Source organism: Prionailurus bengalensis, chromosome D1 (assembly GCF_016509475.1).
Source record: "Prionailurus bengalensis isolate Pbe53 chromosome D1, Fcat_Pben_1.1_paternal_pri, whole genome shotgun sequence".
Taxonomy (NCBI): Eukaryota; Metazoa; Chordata; class Mammalia; order Carnivora; family Felidae; genus Prionailurus; species Prionailurus bengalensis.
In genome coordinates this window covers 55400074-55414679 of record NC_057346.1, presented here as the reverse complement: position 1 = coordinate 55414679, position 14606 = coordinate 55400074, and the positions used below count along the sequence as shown (strand labels likewise).

The 14606-nt window shown below is 38.1% G+C and overlaps 1 protein-coding gene across 1 annotated transcript in view; it reads left to right on the top strand.

The window, feature by feature from the left end:
* ACER3 (alkaline ceramidase 3) overlaps positions 1 to 14606 on the top strand; it is a 177611-nt gene that overhangs the window by 117656 nt on the left and 45349 nt on the right. The window contains exons 5-6 of the mRNA XM_043580156.1: positions 2194 to 2275; positions 6896 to 6931. Coding sequence (XP_043436091.1) covers positions 2194 to 2275; positions 6896 to 6931 — 118 coding nt within the window. The remainder of the gene's footprint in view (positions 1 to 2193; positions 2276 to 6895; positions 6932 to 14606) is intronic.

Below are 14606 nucleotides of genomic sequence, written 5' to 3'. Positions count from 1 at the left end.
AGTACTTAACGTTTAAAATTCAGTTGTTTGATACATTTTAAAATTCATATTCACTTCATACTGAATTAAGTAATATAGTTAATCCTGTTATATTACTGGGAGGTTGTAGTAGTGTAAAAGGTTCTAACTTCTGTGATCTTCATGTAAAGTATAATATCTGGGAAGTTATAATAATGTTGTTTATTAACTTTTATGATCTCATAAAAGTTTAGATAGACTCTGACTTAAATTTGACTTGCATAGTCTGCCTTTCCTTGAGTTATGAATGTATGCAAATTTATTTTTTTTTTTAATTTTTTTAGTGTTTATTTATTTTTGAGAGAGAGAGAGAGATAAACAGAGTGTGGGCAGGGAAGGAAGAGAGAGAGAGGGGGAGACAGAGAATCAATCCGAAGCAAGCTCCAGGCTCTGAGCTATCAGCACAGAGCCCGACGCAGGGCCTTAACTCACAAACCGCAAGATCATGACCTGAGCCGAAGTTGGACATTTAACCGGCTGAGCCACCCAGGCGCCCGTACAAATTCATTTTTATTTAAAAAATTTTTAAGTTTATTAGAGAACACGGGGGAGGGGCAGAGAGAGAGAGAATCCTAAGCAGGCTTCATGCTGAGAGTATGGAACGCCATCTCATGGACCCGTGAGATCATGACCTGAGCCAAAATCAAGAGTCAGACGCATAAGCAACGGAGCCACCCAGGCACCCTGAATGTATACAGATTAGGTAAAAATTTTATATAGTGTGCCATAAAAATAATATTTATGTCCTTTGTACCTGTAATTGTGCTAGGCAGTGTAAAAGCCATCTCTAATTCTCTCAGTTGTGCAAGGTAACTTGGTATTATCCTCATTTTATAGATGATGAAGTAAAGCACAGATTTAGTAACTTTTCTAAGGACATAAGCCGAGCTTCTGCTTAGGTGACTTGCCTAAGCTGTGTAGTTGTAAGTGTCAGAGTTGGAAATTGAACTACAAAGTTTAATAACCTTGCCTTCTAAGTATGCCTTCAGTTCCCTAGCACTAGTACTTAAAACTTCTCTAAAGCCTTATGTGATGTGTTATCTGGTTCTTTTCGATGTGATCATCATTGCTAGCTCAAGAATATTTTCTTCTAAAGATATCTAAAAATCAGAATCGTTTGAGAAAATATATTATTAAAAAGAGCTCATCTGAATTTTTTTCTGTAAAGGGACGGATAGTAATTATTTTAGGTTTTGTGGGCCTGTGGTCTCTGTTGATCTTCATCTCTGCTTGTGTAGTGTTGAAGCTACAGGCACCCCAATAATAGGTAGACAAATGCTCGTGACTGTGTTATTTACCCAAAAAGAGCTTGAGCCTTTGGGCGGTAGTTTGCTGCTCCTGATCTAGAAAAACACCTTCAGGTGAGCTTTTTTTAATAAGTCATCAAGTAACAGAACTTAAAGGTAAAAGAGATCTTAGAAATAATGTGGGCCAGGGCTGCCTGGGTGGCTCAGTTGATTAAGTGAGCCTAGTGATTAGATACATGAAAAAAAGATTTTATCCCTGCACACGAGTTGTTCCCAATCTGGTTGAGGAGACTGGTAAAAGAAATCATTATAATACAGTGATATTTTCTGTAATAGCGTGCCTTAGTCAGAATGGCTCACAAGATTTAGAAACCTACCCAAGCCGGCTTGAGTTCAGAGAGATTTATTTATTTTAGGGACATGAGGAAATAGATGAAACATAATAGCAGGAAGTATAGCCTGGCTACAACTCAAGGGCAGATTCTGTCTCCCGCTCTTCTCCCCATTCCTTCTTCGCATGGTCTCAAGTCTTTGAATCTGCTTTATTTTTCTCTCCATGCAGATCACTTCTCTGCTCATTCATCTTCTTGTTCATTCAATTTAGCTGCCCAAATACCAGCATCAGATTTTCAATCCATAAGCCTTTATACTTGGATTCTGTACACTTAATTGATTCAGTCTCTGGCTCCCAAGCTCCCAAGTTTTCAGGAGAGAGCCTCTCATTGTTCCAATTGAAGCCAGGTACTCCTGATTCACCCAGCGTCTTGGCGGAAGTGCAAGTAGGCAGTACAGATTCTCTAAGATGAGAGTTTGGGAGGAAATGGGGGCATCGCTGGATCCAGAGATGTGTACACAAGCGTTAAAACAGCATTCTATTTGTTTTCCTAGTTACATATTCTAAAACAAGTTTTTCTCTATTTTTTTAAAGGTTTGAATGTTTCAAGATGAAGAACTCTGTAAACTACCATCTGCTTTTTATCTTAGTTCTTTTCAGTTTAATAGTAACCACAGTAAGTCATATTTTGTTCCTAAGAGATTAAGCATGTGAACCAGCCATGTGCGGAGTTTGGCACATTTTACTTCTAGTGATTGCTTCATGCTGTTCAAACTGAAATGTTTCTACACAAAACTCACAGATACTGTTTCTTTTTCTCCTGTTTAGGTGTTATTTCTCAACAAAAAGTTGAGACAACTTTTTAAAAATCTGTTTATTTATTTATTTGAAGGGAGAAAAAGTCAAAGGGCAAATATTAGCAATGGGGAAAGAATTAACTTTTTTTCATGGATGGACATAGTACTTCCCATTTGTTAAAAGAAAGTGATTGATTTTGCTCTGTTGGGCCTACTGTGACTACTTTAATGGTTAACCTTTTCCTGATAATGAGTTCATAGTCACTTCTCATCCTATCCTAGTGCTTTTTTCCCTCAAGTAAAGTGCATTTTGTATTAAGAGATAATTCATTTCAACAAATGCGAATTGCAAACCTATCATATCAAGCAGTAGAAAATACAAAGACGGCGAAGAAGCAGTTGCTATGCTTAAGGAATACATTCAAGTAGAGAAATCAAAGATGTAAGCACAGAATTGCATCAAAAGATGATGATTACAATAATAATGGTAAGAACTAGTTAAATGATGAGAAGACACATGAATGAAAATTACTTGGGTTTGTCAAGGAAAGCTCCTTTTCACTGGCTTTTAACTGATGGTTAAGAGTTTGCCAGGCCCCTGGGGCAAGAATGTGATGAAGTATTTCTAAATAGACTGTTACATTGTCCCTAGGCATAGAACCTTGGAACATAATAAACTATCGTTTTTAAGCGCTTACTATGTGCCAGATACTACACTGAGTACTTCATTTTCTGATTAAATCATCACCACCAGCAGAAACAGGAGAGATTTAATATGGCTAGAGTATATGTTAAGTGGTGATGAGTGAATGAGTCTAGTTAATGAGATAAATGTCAGATTATAAAGATCCTTGTATACACTGGGATTTTTATCTTCAAGGTAATTTGAAGCCATTAACTGATCCATAGCTGAGGAAGAACATGGTTAGTTAGAAAGATGACTGATTTTAGGGGATGGGTTAGAGGAATATGAGGCTAGACTCAGGGACTTTTGCATTTGCTTAGGCAAAATATGAGACTCCAACTGAAGTAAAATAGGTGTGGGCATGAAAAGAAGCTGTCATAGGGGCACCTGGCTGGCTCAGTCAGTAAAGCTGTGTGACTCTTGATCTCTGGATTGTCGGTTTGAGCCCTACATTGGGTGTAGAGATTACTTAAAAAAATAAAATCTTAAAAAAAAAAAAGACGCTGTCATAAATAACAATCCATAAGACTTGTGACCCACTAAGTAGAGGGTGTGGGTATGGGGTAAAAAGAAGGAATTGTCTAGAATGATGCCTCTGTTTACAGCCTGGCCATCGTGGTACATAATAGGTTCTTAACCAAGATGGAAAACTTCAAGGAAGAGCAGATTTTGCAGGAAAGATAATGAGTAGGTTTGTGTCACAGAGTAGAGGTAGATAAATTCAATTTGGAATGTGTTGAGATTGAGATGCCTGATGTTAATGACACCTGAGGCTTATTAACAGGTAGGCTGAGCTAAAGATGTGGGTTTGAGAATTGTCAGGGTATGGGAGGTACTAGAAATGCGAGACATGAACCATTAAAATTACCAAAGATGCAACCCTATGGAACACTTTTTTTTTTTTTGACAGAGATAAACAAGAGTATACATTTATGATACTTTACCCTAAAAGTTCTAAAAGTTACAGTTGATTTGTCTATTTGATATTCACATCCTGTCACTATGCAAACTTTCGTAATGCCTAAGGATTTCAATGAGTCAACACTTTAAAAATAAAAGTTATATACATTCAAGGTATACAGCATGATGATTTGATATGCATAGTGAAATGATTACTATAGGCAAACTAATTAACATAGCTTCTCACATAGTTGCCGTGTGTGTGTGTGTGTGTGTGTGTGAGAGAGAGAGAGAGAGAGAGAGAGAGAGAGAAGACCACCTGAAATCTGTTTTCTTAGCAAAGTGCCAGTATTCAGCCCAGTATTAGGTATAATCACCATGCTGTACATGGGAACACTGACATTTGAGGGTCAGGTAGGAGAAATGGAGCCAGCAAAGGAAACTGAGAACAAGTAGTCAGAAACATAGGCAAACTAGAGAGCCTAATATCACAAAGTATGAAGAGATTTCCAGAAGGAGTAACAGTATTAGTTGCCACTGAGAGGTTGAGTAAAATAAGATTGAAGTGTGACCCATAAAAATTTCAATTAAAAGACCAAGTAACCATAATAAGCATACTGTCAGCAATAGATTGATTGAGGCAGAAGTTAGATTATCAGTGAGCTGAGAAGGTGAATAGAAGGTTGAAAGAACAGATACACTATTTTCTTATGCTTCTACACTGCCCTGCACTGTCCTTGCATAAACTACATACTCCTTGATTGTGAGAAAATCCTAGTGTTTCAGAGATGAAAGGAAATCTTGTTATTGTAAAAAAGAAGAGAACAAAGTCCAGAGAGTGTTAATGACTTACTTGTCTGGCCAGCCAAGTTCATACAGAAAATTGGTGGCAGAATTAAGACTGGACCACTTTCTTTTTTTTTTTTAATTTTTTTTTTTAATGTTTATTTATTTTTGAGAGAGAGAGAGAGAGAGAGAGACAGAGCACGAGCAGGGGAGGAGCAGAGAGAAAGGGAGACACAGAATCTGAAACAGGCTCCAGGCTCTGAGCTGTCAGCACAGAGCCCGATGTGGGGCTCGAAGTCACAAACCGTGAGATCATGACCTAAGCCGAAGCTGGACACTCAACCAACTGAGCCACCCAGGTGCCCCAAGACTAGACCACTTTCTAAGTTCAGTGGTTGGAAATACAGGCTTGGGAGTCGGTTAGATCTAAATTTGAACCAACATTTAACTGGGAACCTTGGGCAAGTCACTTGGCAAGTCACAAGCCAAACTTGGGCATTAGTTTTCCTTGTCTGTTCAATGAAGATAATAATAGTGTACATTTCATGTAGGAACATTAATAGTTGGCACATAGTAAGGACTCCATAATTCTTTTGCCTTAAAAAAAAGTCTTAAAGGGCATGCCCTTTTGCATTTCATTTATTAATAACAATGAGAATATGAAGCTATACAAAGGAAAATTAATATTTTGACAACACATTTCAGAGATGAAAAGCATTCTTCCTTACTGAGTTTAGAGTTACAGATAGATAGTGTCTCATACACATCTTCCTACTAAAGCTGTATGGGAAAAGAAATAAATCCGCTGTTAAATAATCTGCTGTTATTGTAGTGAGGGTAGGAACTTCCTACAGGAATAAGAAATTTTGTAGCCAAATTGTAAAATTACATAAAATTTTGTGAGATCAGCACTATATTAAATGAGGATATGGAGATATCTGCCAAAGAGATATCTGTCAAAGAGATTATTGCCTTGTAGGGGAGAGAAACAAACCAACAAATTACATGATGTTTATACATGGTCAGTGAGGGCCTGAAGGAGGGTGAGTGGCAGCTTCTGCTGAGTGGAGAAGGACCCAGAAAAGACTTCAAGAAAGAGGGATGGTTTGAGCTGAATCTTGGAAGATGAATGTTTGCGAGCAGGGGAGGATTTCTGAACAAAGTAAAGGGCAGCATGTTTAAAGATCTGGAAGTATTGAAGTAGCACATTTGGGGAAGCTGTACTTTTTGGAGCCTAGGATGAAATAGGGACAAGAGGAGAGCAATGAAGCCGAACAGAAAGTCAGGAGTGAGATCATGGAAGGCTTTGAAATTTGGGCTTGTCTCGTAAGTGATGGGAATCGTTCCAGGATTATGATTTGAATTTTGATTACTCTTTACCATGTCATTTTAAAGGCATACTCCTACAGGGCAGTAAATGCATGCTGAATCTTAAACAGGCATTGCACTTAATCACCCACATGACACTGGAACCTAAAACTAGGGTTTGTGTAACTGGGAATGCATCTAGGTGGACGGGTTAGAGGCTTTGGAAGTAAAAGAAAGTACAAGAAATTTGTTGTAAATGTATTCAGTTATTGAGCATGCATTATATGCTGAACACTTTCACGTCTTTTAGCTTATTGTTCCCCACCACTGTTATTCCTATTACCCAGATAAGGAAAAAATGAGTCTTTTGGTTAAGTGAGTCCTTGCTCGAGGTATGTAGCAAGTCAGTGGCAGAGTCTGAAATTGAACTCCTGTCTTTAACTCCAGTGTTCTTTCTGTTGTAGAAAAAACTGTATTATAGGCATTGTCAGTAGACCCTCTTCAGCCCTTATGAGTAAACTGTGTGCATCTTTGCCCTTCCTTGATGCTGATGCAGAGGCCAAGAAGCCAGAGTAATCCAAAACAGCCTTGAAACATTTAGTTTACCGTGGTCAAACGAGCACTGGGGGAGACCCGCCAGTAGCTACTATCCCTTCTGTGGCATGCCACCTAATCTGACTGGTTTTACATGGCTGGAGTCCGATCTAAGTAACAGGACTAGGAGGCAGGGAGGTTTGGGATTTGCAGAATTACTGGAATAGGTTTTCTTCCCCCTCAGTAACACACTTCATTCACATGTGTTTCTTTTAATATTTTGTAGGTTTACCTTAAGGTAAAGGAGCCTGTATTCCATCAGGTAAATTAAAAAACTATTAACACTTAATTGTTTAACAGTACTTGCCTGCATTTCCTTTCCTTTTCTGGTAAATTATATGCAGATATAATTTCTGAAAATAAAGTGGTAGATGTCCTATGAAAGTATTTAAAACAAACTCAAGTGCCTATAGGATACCAATGCCCAGACCCAGCTGGCTGTAGTCGGTAACGCAGGTGCAGTGTTCCTTATAAGCAGAAAAAAAAAAACAGAGAGCATTTATACACATACACGTACAAAGTCCTTTTTATGACACTATTTTCTAGAAAAGATAGACTGAAAATTCCTTGAGTATTTTCCCCCTAATGCCTATTTTAATGAGTTTTTTGAGGTGGGAGGTTAATTTACATTGAGAAAAGCAAACACAGGAAACTTTGCTATAGGAAATAATGATTTAAGTGCATCCCGTAGTGGAACCAGAGTAAAATCAAGTAGTAGACCCTAAATAAAGAGAGCTCTTTTTTTTTTTTTTAATTTTTTTTCAACGTTTATTTATTTTTGGGACATAGAGAGACAGAGCATGAATGGGGGAGGGGCAGAGAGAGAGGGAGACACAGAATCGGAAACAGGCTCCAGGCTCTGAGCCATCAGCCCAGAGCCTGACGCGGGGCTCGAACTCCCGGACCGCGAGATTGTGACCTGGCTGAAGTCAGACGCTCAACCGACTGCGCCACCCAGGCGCCCCATCTTTTTTTTTTTTTTAATTTTTTTAACGTTTGTTTATATTTGAGACAGAGAGAGACAGAGCATGAATGGGGGAGGGTCAGAGAGAGAGGGAGACACAGAATCGGAAACAGGCTCCAGGCTCTGAGCAGTCAGCACAGAGCCCGACGCGGGGCTCGAACTCACGGACCGCGAGATCACGACCTGAGCCGAAGTCGGACGCTTAACCGACTGAGCCACCCAGGCGCCCCATAGAGCTCTTGTTAATTGAATGCTACCATGTGCCTGGCACTATGCCCATTACTGCACAGACTCTAATCTTTCCAGCAGTTCTACGAATTAGGCATTATTATTCACATTTTAAGGGAAGTGAGCTCAGAGATATTAAGAATTTGCCCAACAGTTACACAGTTACTAAGGGACAGAGCCAGGATTGTAACCTAGATTTGTTTGACTCTTGTCACCATTCTTTTAAAAAGCCAGCAAACAAACAAACAATACATAAATAAGGACACATTATCAGAAGCCTTGTAATTTTAGAATATTTTGTGCTTATATAAAAAGTAAGTGTTCCTGTAACTTTTTAAACTTGAACTAGATAATAATCATCTAACTGAAATCTGTTTTTTGAAACAAATTCCAAAACCACATTATTGTGCCACATTATTTTTCTGCAGACAAGCTGAAAGTAGGTGTTATAAGAGAGGACATCTTCACTTTCCTGTTTGTTTGAGCTTAAAGTAGGTCATTATGGAATTACCTCTTTATTTAGAAAGATTTATTGGCACAGCGTAAAGAATGAAGTTTATTTATAAGAAGACTTCGGCTTTTGTAAATTTCTTATTGGTCTTTATAAGAAAGAAAAAACATAGCCACAAAAAAATGAAATTCAGAAATTTGAGGTTAATTTTTGTTTTGTGTTTTCCATTTTGTGTTTTAGATCTATTTTATACTATGGTTATGTAATAAAAGTATCAAACTATTTGTCTAACTTCCCATGCTGCAACTTTCATGTGTTCTTTTCCCAGTAATAAATTTTTTTTCTCTGTGGATAGTGGTATGTATGGATGTATGCTGATAGGGAGGGAGGCAGGATGAAAGCTTATAGTTCTGTGTTTTATCTCAGGCCTTCTCAGGAGCGAAGTAAAGAAGTAGAGGAATGCTAGGGTGAAACGGAGAAGTAGTCTGAAGGCAGAAGACATTCATTCAACAGATGTCCACTGTGTACCTTCTCAGTGCCAAATACTGAGCTGGAAGTTGGAAATAGAGAGGCAATAGAACAAAAATTTGAAGATAAAGTCAGGCGGACCTGGATTTAAATCTGGTCTCTCCAATTACTAGCTGTATACACTGGACAAGTTACTTAACTTCTTTGAGCTTTGGTTTCCTCATTATTCCACGAATACTTTTTAAGTGCCTTCAATATGCCAGGTATGGTACTAGGTATAAGAGATAACACTATTGAATAAAATAATAAGGTCCCTGCTCTTGAGAGCTCATTATACTGTGTCTCTAAAATTGGTATAATAATTTCCTAAGGTTGTCTGAGGATTAAATGAGCTAATACAAGGGTGCTCAGTTTGTAGAACATGCAACTCTTGATCTCTGGATTGTAACTGAGCGCTGTGAGGGGTGTAGAGATTACTTAAAAATAAAATCTTTTTAAAAATAAATCAATAAAAAAATGAGATAATGTATATCTCCTACCATGGGAAGTACTCAGTAAATGTTAATTAATATTAAGAAACCAAAGTAAATGAGACAGGGTCGCTGGTCTCAAGGAACTCGCTGGTCAGGAAGATAGACTTGTAAAAAAATATTTATAGGGGCCTGGGTGGCTCAGTTGGTTAAGCGTCCGACTTCAGCTCAGGTCATGATCTCACGGTTTATGGGTTTGAGACTCGTGTTGGGCTCTAGGCTGACAGCTCAGAACCTGGAACCTGCTTCAGATTCAGTACCCCCTCTCTCTCTGCCCCTCCCCTGCTTGCACTCTGTCTTTCTCTGTCTCTCAAAACTAAACAAATGCTAAAAAAAAATTTTTAAACATTTATAGTATATACATCTCATAATGTGTAAAAGCAGTGCTAACCAGGGTGCAATCTGTCTGCTTGGGTGACTCAGAATAAGGCTATAAAATACATCTGTTACATATAGCTGAATTATTTCTTCCTCTTATATTGAAAAGCAAGATAGGGAAGATGGCCCACTATATTTCCTGCTATTGGTAAAGCTTTATTTGAACAGGCCTTTGTCCCAAAGTCTAATCTAGAATATCCTATGCTGACCTGTTAAGTAATTAGAATTGATTTTCTTCTTTTTACGTGAGCTCTGCACTCAACGTGGGACTTGAACTCACAACCCTGAGATCAAGAGTCACATGCTCTACCAAATCACCCAGCCAGGCACCCCAGAATTGATATTTTTTATTTATACTTAACGGCTTAAAAAAATCTATCCCTGATTAGTTTCTTGGTATCATTCTTAAGAAAAGAGAACTGCTTTTTCTGAGAAACTGTCAAAATTTGTAGAGTATCACTCATTCTTTCATATCATTGTTAATATGTACAGAGACTTAGAAAAATGGTTTTGAAATTTGTATTTGGAAAAATTGTTTTGGAATTTGTGACAAAATTTACAGTTAGTCTCAAGATCTTAAAAATAAATGGAAAAAGAGGGAAGAGAATAATGTTATCTAATCTAAAGGAGCTCTGGCTTGAGTGTTTGGAATCTCGATTTCTTACCACTTTGATGGCTTGAAGTTTGGAATCTTGTATTTTTTTTTAATGTTTGTTTATTTTTGAGAGAGAGAGAGAGAGAGAGAGAGACAAAGTGCAAGCAGGGGAGGGTCAGAGACAGAGAGAGGAAGACACAGAATCTGAAGCAGGATCCAAGCTCCAGCTGTCAGCACAGAGCCCGACGTGGGGTTCAAACCCACGAACCATGAAATCATGACCTTAGCCTAAGTCAGACACTTAACCGACTGAGTCAGGAATCTGACTCACCCAGGAATCTCAGATTTCTTAACACTTTTGTTATCCATGGACAAATTTCTTGTTGTGCTTATTCTTCAGTGTCTCATCTATAAAATGTTTAAGACAAGGAGAGGGATTATTTCACAAGGATAATATAAAAATAATATACAAGGAAAAGCATAAAGCAATATAATATGACACTAAAAATACATATGAAGAAGTAAGATGACACAGGAAAGTTTCTGTCTATGATAATCACAGAAAGCTTCTAAAAGGAGGTATTTGAGTAGGGCCTAGAGAGATATGTGGGGTATACAATTAGAAGGAAAGAGTTAATAAACACTGTAAAAGTATCTGTCACAGCCAGGATGGTTATCTTGCTAACCAGATTAGCTTCCTTGAGGGAGAGAATACTGATAACAATTCTACTTACTGATTTAAATCCAAAGTGATCCAGACATCTCCAAAAGAGAGCCAAATGCTATTTATTTAATTTGATGGCCTTGCAAAGGGTAATAATAAAATCATATGCCTGCCACATTCAGTAGAAATATTAATATATCTTAAGAAAACATTAGAAAAGTATACATGAAAGTAGATCAAAAGAACTTTTAAGTTAGTAAACCTTCTTTAAGCTAATTGATGAATCAGTAATTGAATATCTCAGATGAGATCTCCTCTGTTATCTCAAAGAGTACTATTGCTTAAAATCTTCCTGCCAAAGTAGATGTCTCCTAGAGATTATTTCTAGACTTGACATGTCAGTATTTTACTACCCTCCCTTCTGATTTGACCCTCAAGGTTTTAAAAAAAATTTTTTTAACGTTTATTTATTTTTGAGACAGAGAGAGACAGAGCATGAATGGGGGAGGGTCAGAGAGAGGGAGACACAGAATCTGAAATAGGCTCCAGGCTCTGAGCTGTCAGCACAGAGCCCGACGCGGGGCTCGAACTCACGGACTGCAAGATCATGACCTGAGCCAAAGTCGGCCGCTCAACCAACTGAGCCACCCAGACGCCCCAGACCCTCAAGGTTTTTAAGAAACAACACACTATATAAACAGTTTGAAAAACAGGGACGTAAGCAGATAACTCAAGCAAATAACTATTATTTACATTTTATTCTGTTGTGTTTGTGCCATTTTATTACAAATTAGGAATGTAAGGAAATTCCAGTGTAAGCACACTTGGAAAAGAAGCAAAAGAAGCTGACATTTTTGAGCGTCTGCTTTGTGCTGAGTATTATATATTCTTTCATACAGTTTATATAGACTTAACTACTATTATCTTAGTAAATATCAACAAACCTGTATAGAAATTACCATCTTCATTTTACAGGTGAGGTAACCAAGAGTCAGAAAGGTTAAATGATTTGTCCAGTGTTTCTCACCTAGTTACTAGCAGAGCTGGAAATTGAACCCAGGTCTTTTTTATTCCAAAGCCCATATTCCTTCCGTGGTATGATGATGACCCTGTAGCAGATTACTTTGGAATTCAATTTGTTATCATGAAGATCCATTTTTTAAAAGAATGAAAATAATTTTAGGTGAAAATTACAAGGAGCAAACAAGTATGTATTCTATTTGGTTTTTTTTTTTTTTACTTAAAAATAACTAATATTAGAATATGCATAGAAAAAAGTTGTGAAGGTCCTGTGTCTATCTCTAGATGCAAGAGAGACTGAGAAATCAAGCTTATATAGCTGGACATATTGTCGACTGGATAAAATGTCTTCTGTAAAGACAAAAAAAAAAAAAAAAGAATGGATACTGAGTAGATACTAGCAAGGTCTGCCACAGATCCTAGGAGAAAGTCAGAATGTATGGGATAGACGTGCTTGTGGAAAGAAGAAAATTAATCTGGAAAAGCCCTCTTGCACTGCAAGAGTATAGTCTCTTCCGTATTCATTATTTGATGTCTTTAACATACTCTGAACAATCCATTCCCCTTGACTTCTGTATGGTGATGATTCATAAATATGTTTCTTCAGCTCAGATACTTTCTTCTAAGATTTAGACCCAGATATCTAACTTCTGCTAGAGATCTCTACATGAATATATCACTGATACATCAGACTCTGAACCTATCTAGAAATGAAATCACCATTTTTCTCTCCAGTATTTCTTCTCTTCTTGTAGTCCCTAACCCAAGGAGCAGTTTCACCATGGACCCTAACTGCTAAAGTCATAAACCAGGCCATCATTGACTTTCCCAACTCTTCCTAACTTCCATATCAAATTGATTATCAGTCTAAGCCCTAAATATCTCTTTAATCTGTCCATTTCTCTCCCATTCCCACTGATAGTACCTTGGTTCAGGTCCCATTACTCACCTAGGTTACTGTAGTACCTTGTCACTGGTTTGTTTTCTATCAGTCTTGTCTCCCTCTAATTCATTCTCCACCCAGCAAGAGGGATATCTTTCTAATACACAAGTGATCATGTTGCACTATTGCTGAAACTTCCATTGACTTCCCTTTACTTTTAAGATAAAGTTCAACTCTTTAACATGACCTGAAAAGCCAGTTTAAACCTCTGCTTACCTTTCTGACTTCATTTTTCCCACTCTTCATTCCAACAGCATATTCTAGACATCCTTACTTTCGTCCCCAAAATATAAGCTGTGCCAGTTACTTTCCTCCAGCTTCTCTTAATAATATTTTGGTTATTATTGGGGCACCTGGGTGGCTCAGTCGGTTGAGCGTCTGACTTCAGCTCAGGTCATGATCTCACGGCCCCGGGAGTTCGAACCCCGTGTCGGGCTCCGTGCTAACAGCTCAGAGCCTGGAGCCTGCTTCAGATTCTGTGTCACCCTCTCTCTTTCCCCCCTCCCCCACTCATGCTCTGTCTCTGTCTCAAAAGTAAATAAACTATTAAATAATATTTTGGTTATTATTAATGATGCTTCTAATGCTTCAATTATAAAATGAAAAATCATATCCTCCATATAAGTCTTTTTGATCTGCCTAAGTCTAGATTAGGTGGCTTTTGTATGTACTTACAAAATACTCTGTATAGCTCTTGTCACGGAGTTAAATACTATATTTTTAATTGCCTGATTACTTATCTCTTTTCACACTAGATTGTGTGAGAGCATTTGCTGTGAGGGCAGGGATTGATGCCTTTCTGGTTCACCATTAGAGCACCATGGCTGCAGTTACAGATTCAAGCTGGCAGACAGCCTCTAATCGGCTTTAATTTAATGCTGTGTTTATTTAGCTCTATAGAGGGATACAAGGTGGAAAATATAGCAAATATAACATTTTCATCTCATCAAGAGATCCAGAGCTACTTATATACAGATTCTTTTTGCCCTTTCATCCACCTAAGTTATGCACAGCTGCCAGGGATGAGAGCTAAGTGTAGTGGAGGGCACTGTAACACATGGAAGCTACAGCCCTTTTTGCTTACCATCCTTTTTTCTTTCTTTCTTTTCTTTTCTTTTCTTTTCTTTTCTTTTCTTTTCTTTTCTTTTTAGAGCTCAAGCAGGGTAGAGGGGAGGAGGGAGGGAGGGAGGAGGAAAGAGAGAGAGAGAAAGAGAAAGAGAAAGAGAATCTTAAGCAGCCTCCACGCTCAGTGCAGAGCCCCACACAGGGCTCAATCCCACCACCCTGAGATCATGACCTGAGCCAAAATCAAGAGTTGGACCTGGCACCCTTCCTACCATTCTTTATGATGAGCACCTTTCATACTGTTCTCATGCAGACCCCAAGCCTCCAACCTAGGTGCAATCCTTCACAACTGAAGCAAACATAACATTTTCATTTATCTTAACTGTTGTATTCAAGGATGGGAGACTGAGGTCATTCTCAACCTGGCCTACATCAGTCAATGCTTGATATTAACCCTTTACTCCACACCATTATATCCCCATGGTCTAGTACAATGCTCAATAAATATTTGTTGTCTTCTACTATTGTAGAGAGACCATAAGTAATAGGCAGAAGTCATAGCAAGACCTTATAAAAGAGTCCACCTGAAATATCAAGATGTGGAAGGGTTGAAAGTGAAAGTATGGAAAAG